The sequence below is a fragment of the Lampris incognitus genome, chromosome 4, assembly GCF_029633865.1.
Source record: "Lampris incognitus isolate fLamInc1 chromosome 4, fLamInc1.hap2, whole genome shotgun sequence".
Lineage (NCBI taxonomy): Eukaryota > Metazoa > Chordata > Actinopteri > Lampriformes > Lampridae > Lampris > Lampris incognitus.
The window spans coordinates 53,159,682-53,186,383 of record NC_079214.1 but is presented as its reverse complement, the minus strand read 5'-3'; the positions used below and the strand labels follow the sequence as shown (position 1 = coordinate 53,186,383).

At 43.0% G+C, this 26,702-nt stretch overlaps 1 protein-coding gene across 1 annotated transcript in view; it reads right to left on the bottom strand.

Annotated features, from left to right (window-relative positions):
* adcy7 (adenylate cyclase 7) overlaps nucleotides 1–26,702 on the bottom strand; it is a 127,195-nt gene that overhangs the window by 26,013 nt on the left and 74,480 nt on the right. Inside the window, exons 4-7 of the mRNA XM_056278328.1 lie at nucleotides 17,048–17,245; nucleotides 15,795–15,959; nucleotides 11,033–11,182; nucleotides 6,115–6,275 (exon numbers count right to left, since the gene is read on the bottom strand). Coding sequence (XP_056134303.1) covers nucleotides 6,115–6,275; nucleotides 11,033–11,182; nucleotides 15,795–15,959; nucleotides 17,048–17,245 — 674 coding nt within the window. The remainder of the gene's footprint in view (nucleotides 1–6,114; nucleotides 6,276–11,032; nucleotides 11,183–15,794; nucleotides 15,960–17,047; nucleotides 17,246–26,702) is intronic.

Below are 26,702 nucleotides of genomic sequence, written 5' to 3'. Positions count from 1 at the left end.
AAGGCCCTGGAGATATAACTGTGGGATGAGCAGGAGTCTGACAAATACACAAACAGAACCGTGATAGCCAGGAGGGTAGACATGAGGGCCCTTTATTGATCTGATTCCCTACTTTGATTCAAAATAGCTGGAAAGTGGAAAGAAAATTAACAAAAATCCCTACCTCTCTAAAACTATTATCAGGCTGCCCTTAATGAAAAGGTGTTTAACCAGAAACATATGTTATCTCATCAGAGGCAGTGTATTTGGCATGGGCGCATTAAAAACCACAGCTAGTCTACTGGTCCTGGTGTCAAAATCAGATTTTTATCTTAACCCTCAATGTTGTGTTCTGTCAAACAAAGCGATACTGGAAGGATATATTGGAAAAGTCATCAGATACCCAGCTGGAATAACAATCTGGCTAAAGGAGGAGATAAAGGCCACAGATATCAGGACACGGAAACTCCTCACAATGCATGAAGGGTTCCACCTGAAGTCAAGCAGCCTGAGACTGTATGATAAGCAAAAAGATGGGGGCTGAGGGTTAGCGAGTGTCAGGGCCACTATCCAGGATGAAACAAGGAACATCCATGAGTAAATCAGAAAGAGGGCCCCCCAGGATGAACTGCTGAGTGAGTACCTCAGACAGCAGAAGACAGAGAGTAGGGAAGAATAAGAGGCGGTATCGTGGAAGACTAAGCCCCTCCTTGGGATGTACCATTGACAGACAGAAGATGTGGCTGATATCGAGAAATCCTACCAATGGCTAGAAAAGGCTGGACTGAAGGACAGCACAGAGGCTCTGACCATAGCAACACAAGAACAGGTACTCAGCACCAGATCAGTTGAGGCAGGGGTCTACCACACCAGACAAGACCCAAGATGCAGGCTGTACAAAGATGCCTCTGAGACAGTCCAGCATATAGTGGAAGAGTGTAAAATGCTTGCTGGTAAAGCTTACACTGAAAGGCATAACCAAGTGGCTGAGATAGTGTACAGGAACATCTGAATGGAAGACAGACTTGAAGACACCAAGTCCACATGGGAGACAGGTGACTGAGAATGACAGAGCTAAGATCCTGTGGATATTCAAGCTCCAGACTGAAAAGCATGTGCTGGCTAACCAACCAGACATTGTGGTGGTCGAAGAAGAACAGAAGACAGCAATAGTAATCGATGTAGCAATCCCGAGTGACAGCAACTTCAGAAAGAATGAACACGAGAAGCTAGAAAAATACCAAGGGCTGAATGAAGAACTAGATCGGATGTGAAATCCACAGTAGTCCCAGTGGTAATAGGAGCACGAGGGGCTGTGACCCCCAAACTGGGAGTGACTCGTGCAGATTCCAGGAACAACATCTGAGGTCTCTGTCCAGAAGAGTGCAGTCCTAGGAGCAGCTAAGATATTGAGCAGGACCCTCAAACTCCCAGGCCTCTGGTAACACACACCACCCGAAAAAGGGGGAGAGGGAGACTTTTTTTTTCTTTTATATATTTAATATATGTCTCTCCCAAGTGGCTGGGATAGTGTACAGGAACATCTGTGCCTTATACGGACTGGATGTACCCAAGTCTGGATGGGAAACACCACCAAAGGCAGTTGAGAACAGCAGAGCTAAGGTCCTGTGGGACTTCCAAGTTCCAGATGGACAAGCAGGTGCTGGCTAACCAACCAGACACAGTGGTGGTTGACAAGGAGCAGAAGAAGTGGGTGAGAGGGGATTTTATACATATATATATGTGTGTGTTTTTTTTCCGAAACTGTCAATGGTGTTGAGTGCTCGACTAATGAGGAGCAGAATATATATATATATATTATATATTTGTTGCACCAGCAGCAAGTGAAGGATAGATCAAGAGCGACAAGCCACAACTTGGATATCAAGGTAGGTTTTTTTTAAGGTAAAGCTTTTCAACAGAGATAGAAGAACCAGGTCCAGAAGTAAAACTTACTGTGTCCAACTATGCACTAAAGCAGCTACTTCTCATCAACACCCCTCTTCAGCTAGATTGGGGAAACTAGTAAATGTAATCAGCCAATTTAGTACACAGGTGGAGCAAATACACAATTAGGACTTCTGCCTTCTGGACTGTATTTTTCCACCGTTGCCTTTTACAAACCTTTCCCGATTTATATCACTATTTTATTGGCAGTAAACTGATATTCTGTCACAATTACTGAGGATAATTATAGCTAATATGATAGGGATAGTACAATTGCAGCATATTGTGACATTTTTTTTTTTACAAAAAAAAAGTCAGGCCGCTCTGATGGCCGAGCGGAATAAACCGCCGTTCTTGCAACCCGCTCATCAAGTGGCTGGGAGGTTCGTATCCCAGACTCGCCGTAACCAGTCACGGCCAGAGCGTCCACGGGGTAAGGCAGTCATTAGGCCACCCTTACCCGAGGGATAGTGGGTGTAGATCGGTGTAGTGTTCGGGGACTCGTCGTTCTCCAGCGACCCCTCTGGCCCACCCGGGCGCCTGCAGCCAAGCAACTGAAAGCATTCTCCCTACGCTTCCTTCACGGCCTGAAGGTGATGCAATCCATGCGAGGCTTCAGCGTGTAAAATAGCGAGAGCAGCCGACACGAGTTTGAAGGAAGCTGGTGTAACGACTATCTCCTTCCTGTGGAAACGTGAGCCAGGGGAGTTATTCGACAAGAGTTCCGGCCATATGCCATTGAGTTAATCGGGTGGGATAAGGGGAAAAGTAGAATTAAAAAAAAGTCACATGTAGCAGCAGGTTAGTAATATTCTATATAGGAATGCATCGGATACCAATATTGGTATTAGTACATACATTGGGCCCATACCAGGCTTAAATGGAGTATCGATTTATTGCAGATTTCACGCAAGATTAAATCCAATACCAAAGGCCACGAGTAACAAGTTATAAATGAAAGCATAACAGTTTGATTTTTCTTTTTGCCACATGGAAGGCTGCATTTCTTCAATGGTGGAAAAACATTTACAGTATCTAAATTACGTCACCTATTGACCCCAAACTAATGTTCTAAATGTGTACTGTTCAGCTAAAGTAATGGATTGGATCAGTACTTGGTATCAGTCGATACTAAGATTTGTACTCAACACTGGTGTTCACAATGAAAAAGTGATATTGGTGCATCCTTTATTTCATATGTTACTTTAGCCAAGCTAGCATAAGGTTTTATCCCTACACTGAGGCTCCTCCTCAGTGGAAAACAGTCAAAGCCTGTGGTTACAACGGGGCAGCTCCCAACTCTGAAAGCATGTGACAGCGAATCTCACAAAACATTCTGAACTCTGATAAAATGTTGAAAAAAAGAACACTTGCCCATCAACCTCCATCAGGTCAGATGGCTGGCTGATGAGCAGGACCGGTCTAGACCTCATTAAAAGAGCCTGTTAAACCTGCCATGACCTGCAAGGCCCCTAGAAGTACAAGCTGTGAGCTTTGCTGAAACCCTATTCACACGGAGCTTGCTGCCAGCCAGCCATTGACATCCTGCAGAACTGATGACTGGCTGATAAAAAACAGCTGAGAACAGAGCCGAGACACAATCACCACATTACAGAGTTGTAATAAGGAACTCCCTTCTTTGTTAAGTCTATTTGGATATGTTGGCAGTATGAAGGATCAAACATACACCCTCAGGCTTGTAGGACAGTTCCTCTTGCAGATAGGCCACATTGTTGCATCCCGGCCCAGGCCTCATTAGCCCTCAGTCAGCCAATTAGGGTTGGGACTGATACTTAACCTGACCTGTTCCACTGATGACTGGTTGACTGACAGAGAACAACCAGGTGTCTAACAGCACTCAGACAGACAACACACTTAATGGCAGGTCTGACTGGGATAATTATAGGGAAGGGTCAGGTATGCAGTCCTGTTCAACACCTATGTACTGTGGGCTTTGGGAAGACAGAAGCAAACACACGACGTTGTCAGGACTACCTCTCAGCTGGTAGCACAGAAGTCTATTTTCTAATTATTCTTTTTTTTATATATATATAAATTTATTTCCGATTTTTCCCTTTTTCTCCCAATTTAGTGGCCAATCGATCCCTATTTTAGTTCAAACACCCACCCTCGTACTGCATGCGTTCGCCAACTGCATCTCTCCGGCCGGCAGTCTCGAAGGAGACGCCTCCCCACTTCCGTGACAAGGCGAATCCAGGCCAAACCACTGCTTTTTCCGACACACACAGAGATGCATTCATGTGACAAATGCAAGCCGACTCCGCCCCCCTCCCGAAGACAGCATTGCCAATTATTGCTGCTTTGTTGAGTCCGGCCATAGTCGGACCTGACAAGACCGGGGCGCAAACCCCGGTCCCCAATGGGCAACTGTGTCGACACAAAGCCGATGCTTAGACCGCTACACCACCACGGACCCATTTTCTAATTATTCTTAAAAACAAAACTAGTAATGAATGGGTAGCAGAGTGTATAGACAGATTCTTTTAGGATGGTTTGGATGTCGTTGTTCTATATTACAATTGATTGTTAACAGCATTGCAAATTCTGCTAATGTTTGACAATAAAGGGCTTCGAACTTAATTGCATACTGCCTTTTTAAGTGAATGTGAGGATTCTGAAGATTTACAACCATGTCGCAGTCTTAAACTTGTAAAGCCAGGGACCGAAACGCGTAGTTTCCTAAATTCACTTTTGTTGCTTTAAAAAAAAAACACTGAAAATGTGAATGTATTCGATTAAGTCACTGTGTCATAAAACACTCATCGCCGCGTGCATAATTATTTTCACATCAGCAGCAGAGAAAGGTGCCACTGTGAACAGGGAATCTATTTTCCTTGTCTTTTCTAGGAACACAGGATGCTGTAGCTTGCCTACAATTAGTGAGATACCAAATCTTACAAGTGTCTTATAAGCACATCAATTATCTGTCAGCGCTTGCTAAAATCATAAAAACACAGAGCCTGAACTGGGTCACTGCTCTGCAAAAACATAAACATACTAATCTCTGTCTTGAGTTCATGAAAAATAAATATGTGCAATTTTGTTCTTTTGTTTTGTCTCCGATTCTGAAGGTAGTTGAGTATAAAGTTCCCACAAGAATGAAGACATTACAAGTGTGAAAGCATGAAGAACTCTTCCAGCTGACAGAAAGGGAAGTGCAGGCCACTCAAGCAGACAACTAAACAACGCCTGGCTTTGAAAATGGGAGATATAATAACAAAGCGGAAAAGCAGGGGAGGCAAAGAAAGGCAATGGAAAATTCAAATGCTTTGGAAAGGGAAAAGGACGAAGGCAGAGCGCAAAGACTGAAGTTTCAAAAAGCTTCTAGTTCGGGTTAAACTACCCCCCCCCCCCATTGATGCAAACCCCACAGTTCAAAACAGTCCTAGAATTCGATCACAGGGGCGTCAGGGTAGTGTGGCGGTCTATTCCATTGCCTACCAACACGGGGATCGCCGGTTCAAATCCCTGTGTTACCTCTGCCTTGGTCGGGAATCCCTACAGACACAATTGGCCGTGTCTGCGCGTGGGGAGCTGGATGTGTGTATGTGTCCTGGTCGCTGCACTAGCGCCTCCTCTGGTCAGTCAGGGCGCCTGTTCGGGGGGAGGGGGAACTGGGGGGAATGGCGTGATCCTCCCACACACTACGCCCCCTGGTGAAACTCCTCACTGTCAGGTGAAAAGAAGCGACCGGCGACTCCACATGTATCGGAGGAGGCATGCGGTAGTCTGCAACCCTCCCCAAATCAGCAGAGGGGGTGGAGCAGCGACTGGGACAGCTCAGAAGAGCGGGGTAATTGGCCGGGTACAATTGGGGAGAAAAAGGGGGAAAAATCCAAAAAAAGAATTCGATCACAACTATTTAGAGTTGCTGCCACAAGGAAGACGCGGGGTTTGTAGATGCTGACCCTATCGATCACTCTCAACACTTGCAAAAGTTTTCATACAAAACAAATCGGCACCAGCCACTGCTTGGATCTGTTGTAATGTTAGTGCAAGTAAATGAAGGATCAAACTCTCACCCTTAGAATCCCAAAGACGACATTCAATACCTCACAACAGAATAGGTAATAACGCTCCCTAAGAGGAGCTTTTCAGCAAAGTCTGGATGTGCAATCAGTAAGATGGACTAAAAGACGTTACATTCCCTTGTTAAGGTAGCTGTACCTGACGTTTTCATGCCTCTTCACATAGAGGCTGTGGAAGTTGTTGTCCTTGACCAGTCGCTGCCGCTCCTCTTTGTCTTTGCAGTCCTGCAGGCGTTCCATGATGGCCAGCTTCATCTTCATGGAGATGTAAACTGGCAGCACAGACTGGAGCAGATTCTCCTGTGGGGACAAGAACAGATGCACATGTAAGCTCACACTCACACACAACAATGCCTGTTTGTCGCGGATGTCGATGCTGTTGTCCTGGATTGTATTCATCAAAACATAATTTCATTTGACTTGTTGACAAAGTTTTTCAGCTTGTAGATCTATGGCTTGGAAAATGCTCCGCCTAACTGAAACATAACTAGATGGTGTTAAAATACAGTATCATTGCTGTTGTGAATCACACCAACTTTTAAATGATATTTTTTTATTATTATAAGTATATTGTAAGTATTATTATTACTATAATTAATTATTATTATTATTATTATTATTATTATTATTATTATTATTATCCATCCATCCATCATCCGCACCACTTATCCTGCTCTCAAGGCCGCGGGGATGCTGGAGCCTATCCCAGCAGTCATTGGGCGGCAGGCGGGGAGACATCCTGGACAGGCCGCCAGACTATCACACAGGGCCCACACACACACACACACACACACACACACTCATTCCTAGGGACAATTTAGTATAGCCGATTCACCTGACCTACATGTCTTTGGACTGTGGGAGGAAACCGGAGCCCCCGAAGGAAACCCACGCAGATACGGGGAGAACATGCAAACTCCACACAGAGGATGACCCGCGACAACCACCAAGGTTGGACTACCCCGGGGCTCGAACCCAGGACCTTCATCCTGTGAGGTGACCGCAGTAACCACTGCGCCACGGTGCCGCTATTATTATTATTATTTTTATAAAAACTGTTTTGTTTTGTTTTTACATCTATTTCAGAGCCCTAAACCCTTTTCTCTGCTGTTGCTTCCTTTGCAATAAATCCTTTTAAAAAGCCAATATAAAGTCTTCACAGCACTCACTTAAATTTGCTCCAGATAAGAGAGCCAACAAAAACCTAAAATGGTACATGGTATACAGTCACATGCATAAATATAGTCAGACACACACACACACACACACACACACACACACACATACGCACACACACACACACACACACACACCAACATCGCACTCTCCAATAACCAAAGAAAGCCCAGTCCTACTGAGCTGGTGTCTGGACACCGCTGGTCTGTTAACCAAACTAACAAAGCCCTCTCTTTCAACCATATTACTGTTACATGAATTGAGGCTTTTCCATTGCATCAGTGTCATCTTGTACCTGCCTTGGCCTGGCTGTAAGTATGGCAAAGTATCAGTACCCATACTGTCGTATCGTAATGTCATATCAGGTACCTTTTTGTACCTGCTCTGTGTGTAATATGGGTATGGTGGTCACTCAGTTATACAACGGTGAGTAATTCACGACCTGCAATAGACGAGTTTTCCCACCCTTACCTATGGCGCCGGGGGTGGGTGCATTGTTCTTCCGGTCTAAACATCCGTAGCCGGATGTAAACACGCAAGCCTAGATCTGCGATATCTTCAACAACATTAAACATTAAAAACGGACATTAGAAAATCTAAAAATGGTTCAGGGACACACTGTGTGGTGCGTGGTTGTACTAACACACGGAAATGCCTGAATGAGTGGTTGGATAGAGATTGTGTTGCCCATTGACCTGCCACAAAACGGCAATGTCGCTGCATTCCATTGTTTTCCTTCCACGGAAAACCCACAGCCGATTTCGAATCACATATGTGGTTGAAGGCTTTGAATTTGAAGAAACCACCGAAAAATGTCTTTGTTTATTCCCATCACTTCATTGCCAAAAAGCCAACCAGAAAAAAACCCTTTCCCCAGACTGTGGTAACTAGGTAGCTACTGTCACACCGGAAAAGAAAAGCACAGGGTGGCCCGAATGCGGAAATTGACCGGAAGTGCCGTGTAAACTTGTCTATATTTAACCACCACAATGCTAACAACATAAAATACAAACAAAAAATGTTTTGTATTCCTTAAAAAAAAAAAGTCTATATGAAACCACTGAATACCCCCACTAGAACGTGGGACAGTGCCAGATTTGTTGGGTTGGCTTACCAGCATGCTTCTATCAAGACAAAACAAAACGGTGAACAAAATCCAATAGACGGTACATTCATGTGTTGGAAAAACACATGGCAGCCCTTCTCTAAAGCCGGCGAACTAAGAACATGCAGATTTGTTCAAAGTTTAACTTTAGATGATGTTTGTGCAGCATGGGAATTCGATGAGACAACCTCTTAAGAAATCATTCACCCTCCCCCCCAACTTCACTGCTGAAGGGCAGAGTAAACCATATGACTTAGTCAAGTACAGTCGATCTATTAAAACGCTGTTGCCTCAACTGCTAAGTGCTTTACAGAATGACGGAAAAATGTAAATACAGATAAAACCAAGAGAACAAATACACCAGCAATTTCAAGATATGAGGCCAGAGCTTGTGTGGTATGTGTATGAGAAGGAAAACAATGTGTGAGACCTCCCAAAGTTCTCAGAGAGGGAAAAAACGAGAATGTTATCTGCAGTGACGGTGTGTGTGTGTGTGTGTGTGTGTGTGTGTGTGTGTGTGTGTGTGTGTGTGTGTGTGTGTGTGTGTGTGTGTGTGCCTGCGTGCATGTGCATGTTCATGTGTGTGTTTACTGTATGAATGAGTGAGTGAGTGAGTGCTTCCAAAGATGTAAGAGAGAGAAATCCCCATACTGTCATTGTGACGTCTTGTAAACAACTCTGAATACCCCCCCCCTTTTTCTCCCCAATTGCACCTGGCCAATTACTCCACTCTTTCCGAGCTGTCCCGGTCACTGCTCCACCCCTTCTGCCGATCTGGGGAGGGCTGCAGACTACCACATGCCTCCTCCGACACATGGACTCGCCACTCGCTTCTTTTCACCTGACAGTGAGGAGTTTCACCAGGGGCATGTAGCACATGGGAGGATCACGCTATTCCCCCCAGCCCCCCCCCGACAGGCGCCCCGACCAACCTGAGGAGGCGCTAGTGCAGCGACCAGGACACATACCAACATCCAGCTTCCCACCCGCAGACACGGCCAATTGTGTCTGTACAGATGCCAAGCCGGAGGTAACACGGGGATTCAATTCGGCGATCCATGTGTTGGTAGGCAATGGAATAGACCGCTACGCTACCTGCACAGCCACAACACTGAATATTTAACGTCATCAAACGCTGAGTGAATGCCGTGGGGTTAATGCTGTAGAACTACATAGTGTGTATCTTACATGAGGCAGTGTTGCTTTACACGCTATCCTGTAGATTTCAATTGGGTTTCATAGTAAAGACATGATCTGCAGGTAGGGAGTTGTGTGTGTCGGCGTCTTCCGTTTTGTCCCCATAGGAGTTCTGCCTGCCATTCCACCCAAAAGAATTTCACTAGCATCTTTATGCATGCTTGATAATCCAGGTAAGAAAATCAAAGAAGGTTGAATCAGGCTAAACTGACTGCAGGTATCCCCACCCCTTATAAACAATACAGCTGCATAACGACCGAAACCAACGACCAGTTTCATATGCAAATATGGGCGTGAGGATTAACTACAGTTTCAATGGCCATGTGTAGTATCCGCAGAGGATTTGGGAATGTTTGCAATCAGAGCATTATAAGATGGCGACAGATGTACTCTTGTGCCCCCCTCTCAGTTCAGGGATGGCATTCCCTCTTAACATAGATGGCCCCTTTGACTCCCCCGTTTAACTGCAAGCGACAAAAATGCTGTTTCCAGAAGCATGCTGAAAAGACCTTCCCACCAAGAAAATCTGGAGTAGAAACACTGGAATGTGTTTTTTCTTGTCCTGCTGAAATTAAACTTATGGGAATATGGTGTGTTCTTCCATTTGTTCCCCATTAAAAGCCATTTCTAAGCTTCCCACACGTTCCATTATGTCCCTGGGCTCCGATGGCTAACCCTGTGTGGTGCACTCCCTTCTTTTCCGCATCAGTGCAAATGAAGGAGGAGGTTTTACGTTAACAGTAATATATTTTTTTATGGGATGCAAGGCAACCCCTCCTCCAGCTTCCCTCATGGCAATTTTTCATGTCACCTCCTAAGCAACAGTCAAAATTAAAAGATCCAAAATTAACCACAATTTATAACCATTGTGCTACTATGCCAACAAAGGACTCGCAAAGGCTTTTAATATGAAAATAATCGAAGACTCATTACAATAAAATCCAATTTGGTAGGGGCATGTTTATCATAATGATAACGTCTATGGCAGAGTTATAATGAAGCCTGTCAATGAGTTGAAATTAAGTCATGAGATTATGGGTCTCCAAACAATCACTCAATATTTAATTGCCAGCATTTATCGACAGTATTTGTTTCCCTTAAAAAAAAGTCAGCATATTATAATCATATCTAGTGTCTGGAATAAAATGATTTGAATTCCTTCATTACGGATGAAAAAAAGTGTTTATCATTTCAATAAATGATCAGTAAAGTAAAAGATGAATGGAGGATCAAATGATCTCATTGAGATCAACCTTACTGACCTTAAACATGCCAGAGGGAAAACAGAAAAGAGAAAAGGTCCCTTTAACTATTCTATCTAACTTTTATCACTGGCAACCACACCCTTTCTTTACTCAAAGGCTTTCTCAGGGGAAAAGAGAAGCATAAATTGTGAATAAAGACCCAGATTGTAATCTGTTTTTTTCCCCTCTCTCATATGGTAGACCTTTGAAGACTTAATACAAACAATAACCTTAAATACCTTTTGTGTCATGAATGTCTTAGGACAGCCATTTCAATCATTTCAGACTAGTCCGCTTTTAAGTTCAGCACCGGCGTCTTGTGTCTTTGGACTAACCTGTTGTCTCTTTTCAATCTCCAGCTTCATGCGCATGCTAAGGAACCTCAGGGTGTCTTGGAAGGTCTGCCTGAGAGTCTTTTCCATCAGGACCTTGTGAAAGGCTCCAACCACGCTGCCACATAGAAACACCACCGCATTGGACAGCAGCTGCAAAAGAATGCATAGGTACAAACATAAGTACTTAAACAGAAATAAGCACATATGACTTGCACCAGACAGATTAATGTCCATCTCCTTCAGACACGAACGGACTCTGCTCAGTCCACATTGTGATACTCTATCATCATCTTGGCCCTTACTCATCATTTCTTGAAGAATTTGGAGAATTTATCTCAGGTCTTATTACTCATTCTGATGAGATTCTAATTCTTGACAAATTCAATATTCATCTGAATAATGAAATGAAAGCAACTTTATTTGACATTGTATTCTTACAATGAATTTGTTCTCTGCATTTAACCCATCCTATTTTATAGGAGCAGTGGGCAGCTGCAGCGCACAGGGACCAACTCTAGTTCTTTTTCCCATTGCCTTGGCCAGGGGCACAGACAGGAGTATTTACCCTAACTTACATGTCTTTGATGGTGGGAGGAAACCAGAACACCCAGAGGAAACCCATGCAGACACGGGGAGAACATGCGAACTCCACACAGAAACCGGCTTGGGGTTCGAACCCAGGACCTTCTTGCTGTGAGGGAATATTGCTAACCACTGGGCCACCATGCCACCCAGGCTGCTGATCCTCTAAGTAAATCCTTTCTGGTGCTTGTTGATACATTTGGGTTCACTCAGTTTGTTCGAGTCGACTCATTTCAGTGGTAATACCCTTGATTTGGTTTTATCTAAAGGGATAGCTGTTTCTGATCTGATTGTCTTGCCAACTACATCTGCTGTGTCAAATAATTTTCTCATCAAATCTGAAGCATCATTGGCCTGTCCTGTTAATGTCGGCACAGATGTAATTGTCACTGCCACATCGGGCCATCCAATGTAGCTATATTCGGCCAGCAGCTACCTGAAGTCTTGGCTCCTTTCACTGTAGAGACAGTCGGTGTTGAAAATCTCACTAATGATTTTAATGTGGCCCTCTATAGTCTCCTTGATTCAGTTGCACCTCTCACTACCAGAGCTAGGCCACTAAAGAGGCCTACACCCTGGTTTAACAGTGAGACACATGCTCTTAAACAGGCCTGCAGGAGACTGGAACGTCCATCGATCCACGTAAATGGTGAAAATAAGAATCAGAAGTTTTTACCTATCTTAGCATGAGTGTTTATTGAAATACAAGTGTGCTTTATCTGCTGTGAAAGCAGCATATCTATCTCAATCAATATTCCATCCATCCATTATCCAAACCGCTTATCCTGCTCTCAGGGTCACAGGGATCCTGGAGCCTAACCCAGCAGTTCTTGGGAGGCAGGCGGAGAGACACCCTGGACAGGCCGCCAGGCCATCACAGGGCTCACTCTCTCTCTCTCTCTCTCTCTCTCTCTCACACACGCACGCCCGCGCGCGCGCACACACACACACACACACACACACACCTAAGGACAATTTAGTATGGCCAAATTCACCTGACCTACATGTCTTTGGACTATAATCCAAGGTTTCTCTGACACTGTAGCTAAATTTACTAAAACACAGCCATCTATTAGCTGCTCACCATTCACGGCCCATTAGTTTCTAGACTTTTTCTTCAACAAGGTTGATGAGATCAACAACAAAATTAGTTCTTCAACTGCAGCTACTCCTGCAGATCCTGTCTTATCAAATTCATATCTATACAATGACTCACTGATAATTCCTGTTATAACAGCTTTTGAGACTGTCTCTCTTGATACTTTCACTAAGCTTGCATCAGCTTCTACACCAACTGCTTGCTTACTTGACCCTTTACCAGAAAAGCATTTAAAAGACCTCTGGCCTTTTCTGGGACCTACAATGCTAGACATTGTTAATTTATCACTTACTACTGGCACTGTTCCCAGCAGTTTTAAGAAAGCTGTGGTTAAACCTCTACTTAAGAAACCACACCTCAATCCACGGTCTCTTAATAACTACTGACAAGTATCTAATCTTTCATTCTTTTCTAAAGTACTAGAGAGAGTTGTGTATCAACAACTTTTGACCCATATAAAAGAAAACTATCTATATGAACCTTTTCAAGTGGCTTTCAGGGCCTGTCGATCCACTGAAACTGCCTTGACCAGAGTGGTAAATCATCTTCTACTTGCTATGGACTCTGATTCCACCTCTGTGCTTCTACCACTGGACCTCAGTGCAGCCTTTGACACCATTGATCACTGTATACTATTAGAAAGATTAAATTTTAATTTTGGTGTCTCTGGCCTAGCTCTCTCTTGGCTTACGTCCTACTTATCTGGAAGAACACAGTGCTATAATAACATTACATTGAAATTCTCTGATGTTAAATATGGCATACCGCAGGGCTCAGTTCTTGTCCCTCTATTTTTCTCTCTTTATATTTCACCTTTTGGCCAACTTATATGAAGTCATGGAATAAATTTCCATTGCTATGTGGAGGATACTCAGCTGTACGTGCCTACAAGGGCTGATGATCATAGTCAAATTACTAATTTAAAGGCCTGCTTGGCTGCTGTGAAAAACTGGATGTCACTAAATTTCCTGCTTTTAAATTCAGATAAAACGTGAGTTGCTGGTCATTGGGCCTGCTAGACACAGACACCAATTTGATTAAGTAACAGCAACGCTCAAAAACTCTGCGATTTCAAAGTGTGGCAGCCAAAAATCTGGGTGTTATGTTTGATCCTAGACTTTCCTTTATTAAGCACATTACAGAAATCACCAAGACTGCCTTTTTTCACTCACGTAACATAACTGAAATTCTGCCTTTCTTGTCCATAGCTGATGCAGAGACTCTAATACATGCATTTGTTTCATTCAGACTTGATTACTCTAATGTTCTGTTTTAGGTCTGCCACATACTAGTACTAAAAGTCTTCAGATGGTTCAAAATACTGCAGCTAGAATCCTAACCGAAACTATAAAATTTGACCATATTACACTAATTCTTGCCTCCCTTCATTGGCTTCCCATTCATGTTAGATCAGATTTCAATGTGCTTCTGCTGACATAAAATCCTGAATGGGTTTGCCCCATCACACCTGTCTGATCTCCTTAAACTCTATATTCCATCTTGAGCCCTCTGCTCTCAAAATACAGGGCTTGTGTGTATACCCAAAGTCAAAAAGAAGTCAGCTGCCTGCCACTGTAAGACAATTCTAGTCTGCTGAGTCCTTTAAATCATAAAACTCATATTTTCCCCTTAACCTACAATTAGTTGCCATTAAATTGAGCACTTCATAACCTGTATTGCATTGTGGGTCAGTTTCTGTCTCAATTAATTTACCAAGCACTGTTCTGCCGACAAGATTATAGAGTACAGATTATAGACTATTGCAACTGTTCTCTTTTCTCTCACGTCTTTCCTCTCTATGAACAATGTCTTTTCCTTTCTCTTCTCCCATGTATATGAAAGGTATGATGTGAGTCTCCCCCATGTGCATATGTAGCCTGTCCTCCCAGGTCTCCATGGTGATGGTGGTCGCTACCTGGACACTGCTTAGCATCCTCCTCATCATATTTTTTATATATCTTATAAATCCATATAATTGTATTATCCTGTTTAATGTTGTATTCTTCTCTCTCTCCGATGTGTGGCTAATGTCTTTCTCCTGTGTATGTGAATGGTGAGATGCGAGTATTCCCTGTTACATGTGTAGTCTGTCCTCCTACCAGGTCTACATGGTTATGGTGGTCGCATGGCTCAGGTCCTAGGCTGTCCTGGTGGCATCTGGTAACTGCCTGGCGTCCTCCTCTTCATATATCTTATAATTCCATTGTAATTCTGTAAATTGTGTTTTATTCTGTAAACACAACATCCATTTCACGTCTGTCCATCTCAGGAGAGATATCCCTCCTCTGTTGCTCTTCCAGAGGTTTCTTCCTATTTTTTCTTCCTGTTAAAGGGTTCTTTTTAGGGAGTTGTTCCTTACCTGATGCAAGAGTCTAAGCGCAGCGTTTCCCAAACCTCTCCTGGAGGATCACTTGTCCTGCATGCTTTAGAGCTCTCCCTGCTCCAACACAGCTGATTTAAATTATCAGTTTTTTATTTAAGCAGCTTCAGGAGTTCATAACGAGTTGATCATTTGAATCAGCTGTGTTGGAGCAGGGCGAGATCTAAAACATGCAGGACAAGTGGTCCTCCAGGAGAGGTTTGGGAAACGCTGGTCTAAGGACAGGATGTTGTATTGCCGTAAAGCCCCCAGAGGCAAATTTGAAGTTTGTGATAAATTGACTTGACTTGGAAGAGCGCTAGATTGTGAATACTGACAATGAAGCAGTTATGATGCCTGTCAGTCAACCCACATGTACTCTTCGTGGACATGATTGCCCTCATAGCGTCTTTTTGCATTTGTGGATATCTACAAACAGATGAGCAAGAGGCAATCACACCTATATCTTAACACCTATAAGGGCAATCATGTATCTATCCATCTATCATCTATCTGTCATATATCGATCATCTGTCTATGATTGATCAACAGATAGACACAGACATATAGATAAGTAGATATACAGTAATATATACATTGACACAGCATATTTCCAAGTAAAATAAGAACCACTTGATTTAACCAATAACCAACTGACTCATCATCTATCAGCATCTCTATTAAATGCTACAGCCTTTTTCATATTAGCTTATAAACCTCACCTGGTTGGCTAGGTAAGGAGCAGTCTGCTGGCTGAAAATGGTGAGGTGCAAGGTGAGGACCAGGATGTGGGACAGCGAGGAGATGACGCTCAGCACTACAGCATACCACAGCTGGAAAGGCAGCATAGTGTAGACGGTGAAGATGATGAAGAGGAAGAAGGGCACCTGCAATGGGGAAAGGAAGAGTTATGTCATTTCAAGATGTCAAGAGGCGGTATTAAATGTCATTGCATCCTGATTTCATTAACTTCTGTTGATCTAAAGAATGATTAATGTGGGGTCACAAAGGCACGCTCGTATAACTCATAACTTTCACAGTATTTCAAGGAGGTCTGGTGTGTGTGTGTGTGTGTGTGTGTGTGTGTGTGTGTATGTGTGTTTTAGAATAAAGATGACATATGTGGAGTGAAGATCAGAGCTACTGTGTGAATTCAGCAGGTTTAGATTTATCATGTGATAGGGAAATGGTGGAAAACGTAAACACCACGTTAAGGTTACCTTGCTAACATCTAAGTGAGTGATCACATTGTTATTTGTCCACATTTGGCCTAAATGGCTCTCGTTGCATCGCCTGTATTTATCTAGATCTGTCTTCATTGCCTTTTTCCGCTATCCCTCTCATGAACGAGCCCCACCAAATGCAATTTATGACACTATTTCCCCCTCCGTTGACTTTGTATTGGATGCGTGTGTCTGTTGTGCAAGAGGTAATGGGATATTTTGCGATGCAAACCAATTTACGGCACGGAGAAACGGGGACAAAAGATGAAGATGGCTTTGTGCAAATGAGGCAACTGTTCATGGTGCGATAAGTCATTTAACTGGACAGACAAGACTCAGCTTGTTCTCTCTGTCATTTCTCCAAGACCTTACTGATATTTCCTGTTTCCCACAAGACCCGTGGATGTCCGGTCACACCCACAAGTCACCAACTTGGCAGGGTGGATGTGAGTACATGCGAACATATCAGGATCGGTGGGGCTTGTCCGTCATCCTCCTCAGATGTTTGTGTTGTTTTGTTTTCCATTGTATTTTTTTAAAAGTGTCTCAACTGTGTATAACTCAAATCACAAAGACTAACCAGGCCACTCTCAGGTCCGGTTTTGAAAATCCAGCGATTTGAACCAAAAACAATTTTTTTGTGGTCAAACCAATCACTTAATGTGTCCCAAGGTGATCAAATAATGTGTCATGGAAATACCCTAGACAAAGGATTTAGACCATCTACTAGGCCTTTGTTTGGAAGGCCTTACCTGGTCCCAGGGGAGAATGCGCGGGCCGCTGAAGATGAAGGTGTAGCCCATGGTTAGGTGTGTGGCCCAGATCACGAGGCCCAGCAATCGCCTCCAGCGCTGAGTCAGGGTCTCCGTACACACAAGCACAAATACGGCCAGGAACACCAACAGGCTGCAGCTCACCACACTCACAAAGGCACAGTGCTTTTCCGCATTCTGCAGCAGTAACAAACAAGACACATGTGCATTAAAACACAGATCTGCAGCGACAGCACCCAGTTCAACACACTCTTACGTCTTATTAGTCATTAGAGATGGAATCAACTATAATTCCACTACTGCTGCTGTCTATAACATCCTATTTGTTTTATCCATGTGTGCTCTGCACAGCCTTGCACTGTTCAGTGTTTCTTTATACACTTGGCCACATTAACGTTTGCATCAACTCTGACCTTGATCCGTGATGCTCAGAAATTACCGCAAGCATTTCTTTACTGCTCAGGAACACAGTACTAGCTAGCGGTATATTGTTCATTTGCTCTGCTGTATACTCATTTATGACTGACACCTTGTGCATGTCATGCTCTCTGAAGCCACATAGTGATAAACTGTTTTTATATTAACTGTAAAATTATATGTATGGTCTGAGGTCTATTCTAGGTCCTGAGCTATCCCCCTGGCACTCAACATGAAGTCCTGTAGTTCTCCTGCAACATGATTAACAGTGTGTCAGTTTGTGAGTCATCTTCCCTCTTAAATTTCTCCAACACAAATGACATGCGCATTTAATTTGCTGAACAAAATGACTCTGATCCAAGTCCTGTTCTGATTCTGGGTTCTAAGTCTAATTAAATTCATTAGACAAAATGAGAACTTTGTATAACAAAAATATTTTTCAACTAAGTAAAATGTTTGGATAGCTACAATACAACAGACATTTCAAAATCTAAAATAAATAACACAAGAGCATGCTTTCGCATATTTGTGTCATTGTGGGAATGTTGCTGTTTGTTGCTGCCATTACTCTGCTTAGTTAATAGAATAACTTTCATGAACAGGAATATCATTTCATTATAACAGTGGCCTGATAGGTAGGTTGGTAGAGCAGTCAGCCATTTTTGAATGCTGAGGGAAATTCTCATAACTCGGGCCCTCCCCGTGCACTGTATTTGGTGCTCCTGGGAGCCATCGATTCAGGCTGAATATCGAGGTTTATGTAGGATTACCGAGGCTTATTCCGCATCTGTCTCTGCATCATGTCCTGTTTGCTGCAGGCAACACCGTCTTCCTGATTGAGTTACTGTACAGTGAGCAGGCAAGCAGGAGGTAGAGAGTGCATGCCTTTGTGTGAGCGTGCATGTGTGTGTGTGAGTGTGCATTGCAGTGTGTGTCAGTATGCACACGTGTGGGTGTATGCTCACGAATAGGATTGCATTTTACTGCGAGTCTTTGTGTGTGATCGCTTGTGCGTCAATATGTGTTGATGTCCTTCTGTGAGTATATATATATGAGAGAGAGAGAGAGAGAGAGAGAGAGAGAGAGAGAGAGAGAGAGAGAGAGAGAGAGAGAGAGAGAGAGAGAGAGAGAGAGAGAAAAGAGAGAGAGAGAGAGAATGTCAGAAGGGCAAAAGAGACAAGCAAGGGGGTAGAATGGGTGAGAAAGAGTGTGAGCGATGCACAAAGCAAGTGTACGTAGGTCTCCGCCCAGAGAAGGCCACCTCTGCGTAGCATGTCAACCATTCTGGTAACCATGGCAGTGGTGGAAAAGGCCAGCACTCCAGTCTGGCACTTTCTGTGCACTACGGGGCTTTCAGTCTTGACGACGCCTTTTTTTGTGGGCAGGAAAAGAGCAATCATTCCTTATGATTTGCAGCCTAGACCTTGTGAGGGAAAACAGACATAGGAACTAACTGCTTTGTTCTTGTCCTTTTGAACTTGTGTATTTACCTTTCGGCCATTTATCATTCCTGTTTTTTGTACTGACCCCATCTGGTTTGCACAATTTTTCCCCAACTATGGAGGTCTAAGTCAAAAATGTGCATTTGCAATTCTAATGTCTAAAGATAAGAGATAAAGATAGATATGGATGGACCATACACAGAGTGTTATCTAAAGCCTACTGTCAGATACATGCCCTTCTGTGTTCTCTTAAACCGAGTGTAAGGTCTTTATGCATGCTCAATAATCCAGGTACGGAAATCACAGAAAGTTGAATCAGTTCATCTGGACACAACGTTTACTGAGAGAAATGTTTCATCACTCTTCTAAGTGACCGCTTCAGTCTCAGCTGACTGCAGGTATCCCCATCCTTATAAATAGTACAATAGCATAATGACTGAAACCAATGATTGGTTTCATATGCAAATTGGCGTGACCATCAACTAGAGTTACAATGGCCATGTGTGCTATTCACAGAGGATTGGGGAACAGCTGCAATCACAGCATTGTAAGATGGTGACAAATGTACTCTTAGCCCCCCCCATCCCACCCCCTCGGTTCAGGGATGGTCATTCCTTCTTCACATAAATGGCCTCTTTCCATATATGGCAGGAGTGTTGGAAGAATTGAGATGCATGTTTTCCAAACACCGCATCTCAGCTGCTTTCAAACTCCAAAACACGCTGCACCAGAAATTGGTCCACCCCAAGGATCGGGTCCTCCGGCACAAACAGAGCAATATACTGTACGCTGTTAAGTGCCGGGAGGATTGTCGTGACTTGTACATTGGGGAAAGCAAACAGGCGCTGGCCAAGAGGATGGTACAACACAGAAAAGCTAACGCGTCCGGCCAGGACTCCACAGTCTACACCCATCTACAGGCCAGTGGCCACTCTTTCAAGGATGAGGATGTGCACATCCTTGATAGGGAGGAACGTTGGTTTGAACCGGGAGTCAAGAGTCAAAGAGGGCCATCTGTGTTAAGAGAATGACCATCCCTGAACTGGGGGTGGGGGGGGGGCTCTGTCACCATCTTACAATGCTGTGATTGCAACTATTGTCCAATCCTCTGTGAATAGTACACGTGGCCATTGTAAACTCCAGTTAATAGTCATACCAGTTTGCATATGAAACTGATGGTTGTTTTTGGTTGTTATGCCACTTCATTTTCTATAAGGGTGGGGATACCTGCAGTCAGTTGAGACTGAAGAGGTCACTTAGTTGAGTGATGAAATGTATCTGTCAATCAACATTGTATCCACATGAACTGATTCAATTTTGTGTGTGTAAGGTCATCTTGTTCCTGTACTATTATGTACTGTGTGCAATATTTTTTTTCCTAGGATGGCAAAGATATGACCCGCCCTACTCTGCCTCTGATTAGCTTACCTTGATATTCTTACCCTAACAATGTCATTCCTCATGCCTAATATACCTAAGCAACCCAACCAACAAAGCATAAGCATCCTATTCTCTCATTTGTTTAAATGTAGGGGACTATTATACACTGAAAATGCTTGAATTTATATTTTCCATCAAAGCCATTTACCACATGCACTTCCAAAGTGATTCCAAGTGAACTTCAGTTAAGTGCACTGGTAGAATAACCAACTACATTTTCAAGCAACCAAGTGCACAGAGTGTGTATGAATCAGTGTCAGAGTCACAGCAGCCGCCCGCCAACTTTCCTCATCTTGATGAGGAAATGACAGTTTTGTGTGTATGTGTGTGGGGGGGGGCCTGCAGTATTGTGTGTTATGTCAAACCTTTGCACCGGTACCATCCTCTCACTCAGCTCTCGCAAACTTGACTTGGACTCACTAGGAATTGAAAAATCCCAAACAACAACACTTCTAAAAAAATCTTGTCTTGGTACAATCAGGGCCCCTAGCTGCCAGTCTCAAGTGGCACTTGAACAAAAGGTCGACCTGTATTCCCCCTCAATGATGCCCTTCATCAAGTATCCGTGATTGGAGAGGATAGTAGCGTAGTGACACTGGTGACTACCCCTTCATCACACACACACACACACACACACCCCCCCCCCCACTGCACTTCACAAGCCAAGGGAATTATACAAGCTCAGTTATCCCGATGCCCTCCAGAACGCCTCTGTTGCCCCTGGCAACTAAGTGTGTTAATGTGTGTATGTGCGCGAGATTGAAAGAGAGATGGAGAGGCTGGAAGGAGGGGTTATTAAAACAGAGATCTTTGGTGCCCAGACGAAGTTGCCTGGTGAAGTCTCCAGAGCCACATGTGCGGGCAGTCCCACAAGCCTGGGACCGAGTCCAACCTGAGCTTTGTCTCCATCATTTCCCCACTCCGTCTCCTTTGTTACTTGTATACTGTCTCAGTAAAGAAGAAAAATACCCATGCTGAGTGGACTGCCAAATATGAGAGAGAGAGAGAGAGAGAGAGAGAGAGAGAGAGAGAGAGAGAGAGAGAGAGAGAGAGAGAGAGAGAGAGAGAGAGAGAGAGCATGTACAGTAGCACAATGGCAGGAAGGTGAAGAGTGATTTTCCAAAACAGTGTTGTAATATAATCTGCAATGAGAGGTGCTGAAAAAAAAAAGAAATAAAGTAATACCCAGCTATGGGGTGATTATGCCAGCATCAACAGCACAACACCCATCAGTGGAACAAAATGAAACCCCGCCTCTTCCTGTCTGAGCTAATACAACTCTCGCTCAGACTCCCAAAATATCTCCATAGGGCTGTCTGATGCTTTTTGTGCTTTTTATTGGTCCTGATTCATTTCTTAAATTCACGGAGCGTTTTTTTTTTTGTATTATATTTTCTTATATCAAGAGTTGCAACAAAATTAAAATAATGCTGTTATGTATTCAGAATACAGAAATTAACTATCTGTACACCGGTATTCAGATTACAGTTACTTTATAAATTATGAAAAGATTCCTTTTAGGATATTTCCCTCCCAACCTGTGTTGGGATTATGGTTGGGACTGCGTTCATGTTTCACTGGCGCGATCTCACACGAAAATTCAAAACCCACTGGAAGGTAATTGTCTTTTAGGCCTTACTGCAGTCTGCAACTGAGCAACTATAAAACACCAACTTCTCTTATGCTGCATTCGATTAACGCTGTGCGTCATACTTCATGTAGTTCGTTTGCACATGCCTGTGTTAATGTGTGTTTATTTGTCCGTGCGTATTTCTCATTCATGCAACATAACAACGGTGAGGTGAGGTCAAATTAAACTTTTAAAAAACACACTATTAATTAACAAATCAGCATGCATATATTTCCTCCTGCCCGCGCCACACATCGCGGCAGGCAGCAGTAATTGGCAGCTGGTGAACACATGTTGAGATAATGGCATGGAAATACCAATAACACCAAGGAATAAGGAACAATGCAATTATACAACATTCATGATACAGCACAACTGTGCCTATAGAAGATATATTCAAAATGTAATCTAAATAATCTTTTCGCGTATTGTATTTGAGTGTTTGTCACTTAATACTTAACTGATTACATTCAGGAGAGTGTATTCAGTTTTCAGGCACTAGTATTCTGCCAAATCCTGCTTATATCTTTCTAATCATATATATAAATAAATGGGCGGCACGGTGGCGCAGTGGTTAGTGCCGTCGCCTCACAGCAAGAAGGTTCTGGGGTCGAGCCTCAGGGAAGTCCAACCTTGGGGGTCGTCCTAGGTCATCCTCGGTGTGGAGTTTGCATGTTCTTCCCGTGTCTGCGTGGGTTTCCTCCGGGGGCTCCGGTTTCCTCCCACAGTCCAAAGATGGCCATACTAAATTGCCCCTAAGTGTGTGTGTGTGTGTGTGTGTGTGTGTGTGTGTGTGTGTGTGTGTGTGTGTGTGCGTCGTCTCCCTGCCTGCCTGCTGCCGAATGACTGCTGGGATAGGCTCCAGCATCCCCGCAACTCTGAGAGCAGGATAAGCGGTTCGGATAATGGATGGATGGATGGATATATACTATATATATATATATATATATATATATATATATATATATATATATATATATCAGAAAACAAGAGAGAACATGGATACACAGGAAGACACTAGGTCCCTTGGGTCAATGTGGGCCACACAACCCACTTAAAGGAAAATTCAATTTTTTTTTTTTATAAACTGGGTCTTATTTTCATAGATTTTGCCGTCGTTATATCGGAGATGATGTCATTTTACTCATCAGCTTCGTTTTGGAGACATTAAGACAGTGAACCAACGCTGAACTCTCATGCTTAGTGTCGTCACAACACAAGTGTCAGACATGTTTCAACAAGTCAAATTTAACCCAATAAGCTTAACCACATATTTGGAAGCACAAAACAAAAGAGCAAGTTAAAAGTTATTCCCTAAAATATCCATTATCATCAGTGGCTGATCACAATGCTGAGCTACTTCATGGTTCAACTTGCAGGAATGACTAGCTTGTACATACCAGAAGTAGTAGTAGCCATAAACTTGCCAGCCGGAGCAATTGTACCCATTGGTATTGAGAAATCACAAACACAGTCTAACTGAGGCACTGGGGTTTTCTAGTTGTCGTTGAAAGGACAGGTTTAAGGCTCGTGTTCGGTTGCCCTGTAAGACGGTATTGTAAAGTGTCAAGTGATGAACCCGTGTCCAAATTCTCCAATTTGAAGCCAGTGAGTAAAATGATAACTGTTATGCACGATGGCAAAACAAAAAACTACAAAAATAAGACTCATATTCTAAAAAAAAAAAAATATATATAGAAAAAAAAACAACTGTATTTTTCTTTAACATTTCTTGAATGAATATCGAATGATCTGAGCCCTAAACCAATGCCCCCAGTCTCAGGATCACCTTACATCTCTACACTGTAGGAAGGACCCAGCTACAAACACTGCAGTGCAGTGTGTGTGTGTGTGCAGGCACATTGTGTACAGGTGTGTACAAGACCATACACATAAATTGGTGAGAAGACTGTCTAACATACAGTAGCAGCCATCATGCAATATTTTTATCATTCCTGTAGTCGCACTGTTTACAGTGATATTCCTTCTTGAATCTTATATATTTGAAAGAGGGATTATTTTACATCACAGTATGTAGAGGAAAAGAAACCAAGTGTCTCTAAACAAGCTTATTACCAGATTATTCCATTTCGCCTTCAAAAACTGTAAAGAAAATACAACTTCAATAACTTTTCTCTTAGAAATATGACATAACACATATTTAAAGTATCCAATAAAAACCTTTCACAGTGGGTACAGGATGTAAGACAAGGCCAGACTAGAGTGCTTATCTGCAGTGGTCCCCAGACCCTTTAGCTCATAAATATCACCTGTCTGGGTTCAGACAAAGACCTTGCAAGCAGTGGTGAAAGATACACACATACTGCATAGTCTAGCTGCTTGCACCACAGTATTAACTGACAAAATTGTACAGGAAGTTTTGTGCTCTTTGAGAGGGTCAGACCTGATAGTTGAGATGCATGTGGGCATCAGAAAAGGACCAGTGCACAAAAAAAATCTCTGCATAAAAAATGAATACAGATGAAGCTTTGTATGTACACAAAATCAGGTGTGGTTATTTCATAGCTTCAAATGTACCCAAATGAAAAGTGATGATGGATGGTGGGGGACTTTTTTATTATTATTATTATTTTGTTTTTGAGCATTTTATTTTGGTGTTTCAAATAGTATACAAACAATAGCGTACAGTGGGGTTTCATTCAGGGCCTTCAGTAACGAACTGCCCCCACCAAACACACACACACAAATTTCTCATATGGGTGCTGACACTACAGGCGTAACTTATGGGGGGGTCAGGGGGGACATGTCCTCCTCAATATTTAGAAGAGGTGAATTTGCCCCCCCCAAAAAATATATCATGAATGATAATGTTAACTCCCTCGCCAAAAAAGGTAAAATAACAACACAGACAGTCGAACTACTTAAAATATCATTCATACTTGTTTTCCAACGATTTCATACACCCCTATGCTTGGACCATACAATTTTAACCTTGCCACTGGGATTGCCGACCTCATTGCTGTCTTGCAGTTGCTCCTGACAACCAGGAGACCGGAGCATGAATGATCGTGTAAGCAAGTGTAAGTAATGTAGCTAGCCAGCTTGCTTGTCTAGCCCAGTACACCACCCTTTCTTACCTTTGGGGTTTCTGAGTTAGATTTTCTTACGTATTTCCGGATGAATTATAGCCTTATCTAGTTTATAACTTGTGTTTGGGGTTATCAGTTCAGACCCCCTCACGAACTAGCTAGCTAGCGCTTGCTAACAGTAGCCCCTAGACGTTTATGTTAGCTTAAATGAACTTGAACTGATGATTTTGGGCACATGAGATAACATAATAGGTACATCTACAAACCAATTTGTGCCAAGGGTATTGTATTAGTTTAAATGCATCTACTACTTTCATTCACAGAGTCAACATGAGCAAGAGGAAAGTAACAGAAGATATCCGATAGGCTAGCCTATCTGAAAGTTGTTTTTCTTTTACATAAATAAGCCATTTCCACAATAAATTGATGTAGAAAAAGAGCAAATTGGTGCATACAAATTCACCAGAATGCAGGAAATTAAATGTGTGATGCTCAGAATTTCCAGGGGGTGGACCCCCTGACCCTCCACTAAATGTTCCCCCCCCAATGTTCAAGAGAAACTTATGCCCCTGGCTGACACAGCCACATACAAAATACACTATCATACACTATATGCACTACTGGATCAACACCAACAAGACAGCTGACCTTCAACAATCACAACGCACAACACTGTGTACTATAGCAGCTATTGCAGCATCACTATCGGATCTTCCTTTATGTGACTCAGCAACCAGATTGTACACACACACCACATGGCATAAAAACAAAAAGAAGCGTGCACTCAGTAGAGTGCAGATCTCCGCCAGGTGTATCTCCTCTTCTCCAGTGCTCCGACTTGGTGACAAACCACCCCTTTTTGCACCTACCGGGAGAAGAGGCCTTATTAAAAGACTTCAGATGTGTTAAACCATTGTGGTTTTCACGATATAAAATGAATGTAAGCGAATGGCTTTCATTCATTCTAAAGCAATGCAAAGCAAACAACGGTTAAAAAAAACATAGCTCATGTGTTATTGTAGCTACTGAGATGATTTCCAGCTGGTACTGTGATTAATCCTACTCTTGAAATTGGATTTTTATAGCGGAGTTTTAACATTGGAGTCTAAGGCACCTCCACATCTAATCCCCCTCATGTCAGTTACACAGATATGGCAGCGAGGTGACTAAAGTGAATTATTTTTGGTTCATCCAGTGCTCCTCCAGTTCTCCTGTACTGAGATCAAGTGAATGATTTGCTGACTTGTGAAATACAATCAACGTGTCGTTTACTTTCAACAGTCATACCCGAATACATAATGGGCAACGTTGCTCCCCGATCTAAAATCAACCGTGTGCGTGCGTGCAGTGATAGAGCACAGCATTGGTCAAGCGAGCTAAAGAGTGAATGAGGAGAGGGAGTGGCAATAGTGAGAACAAAGGTTTTTAATCACCACAACCACGAGAGGTTCTTGATCATAAAGTCACAACTGTGTACAAAAACATTTTTAGGCTGATAGATCCAGTAGTTTGCGTGATTAGCCGCAGACAGATACACACATCACGTGTGTACCAAACGCATAAGCCCCTCCAGGCTACCCCTGTCGGTGATAACTAACGCATTTCCACACTTGATGTAATGTTCATCAGTCACTCGTGCAACTTCAAATTCAATA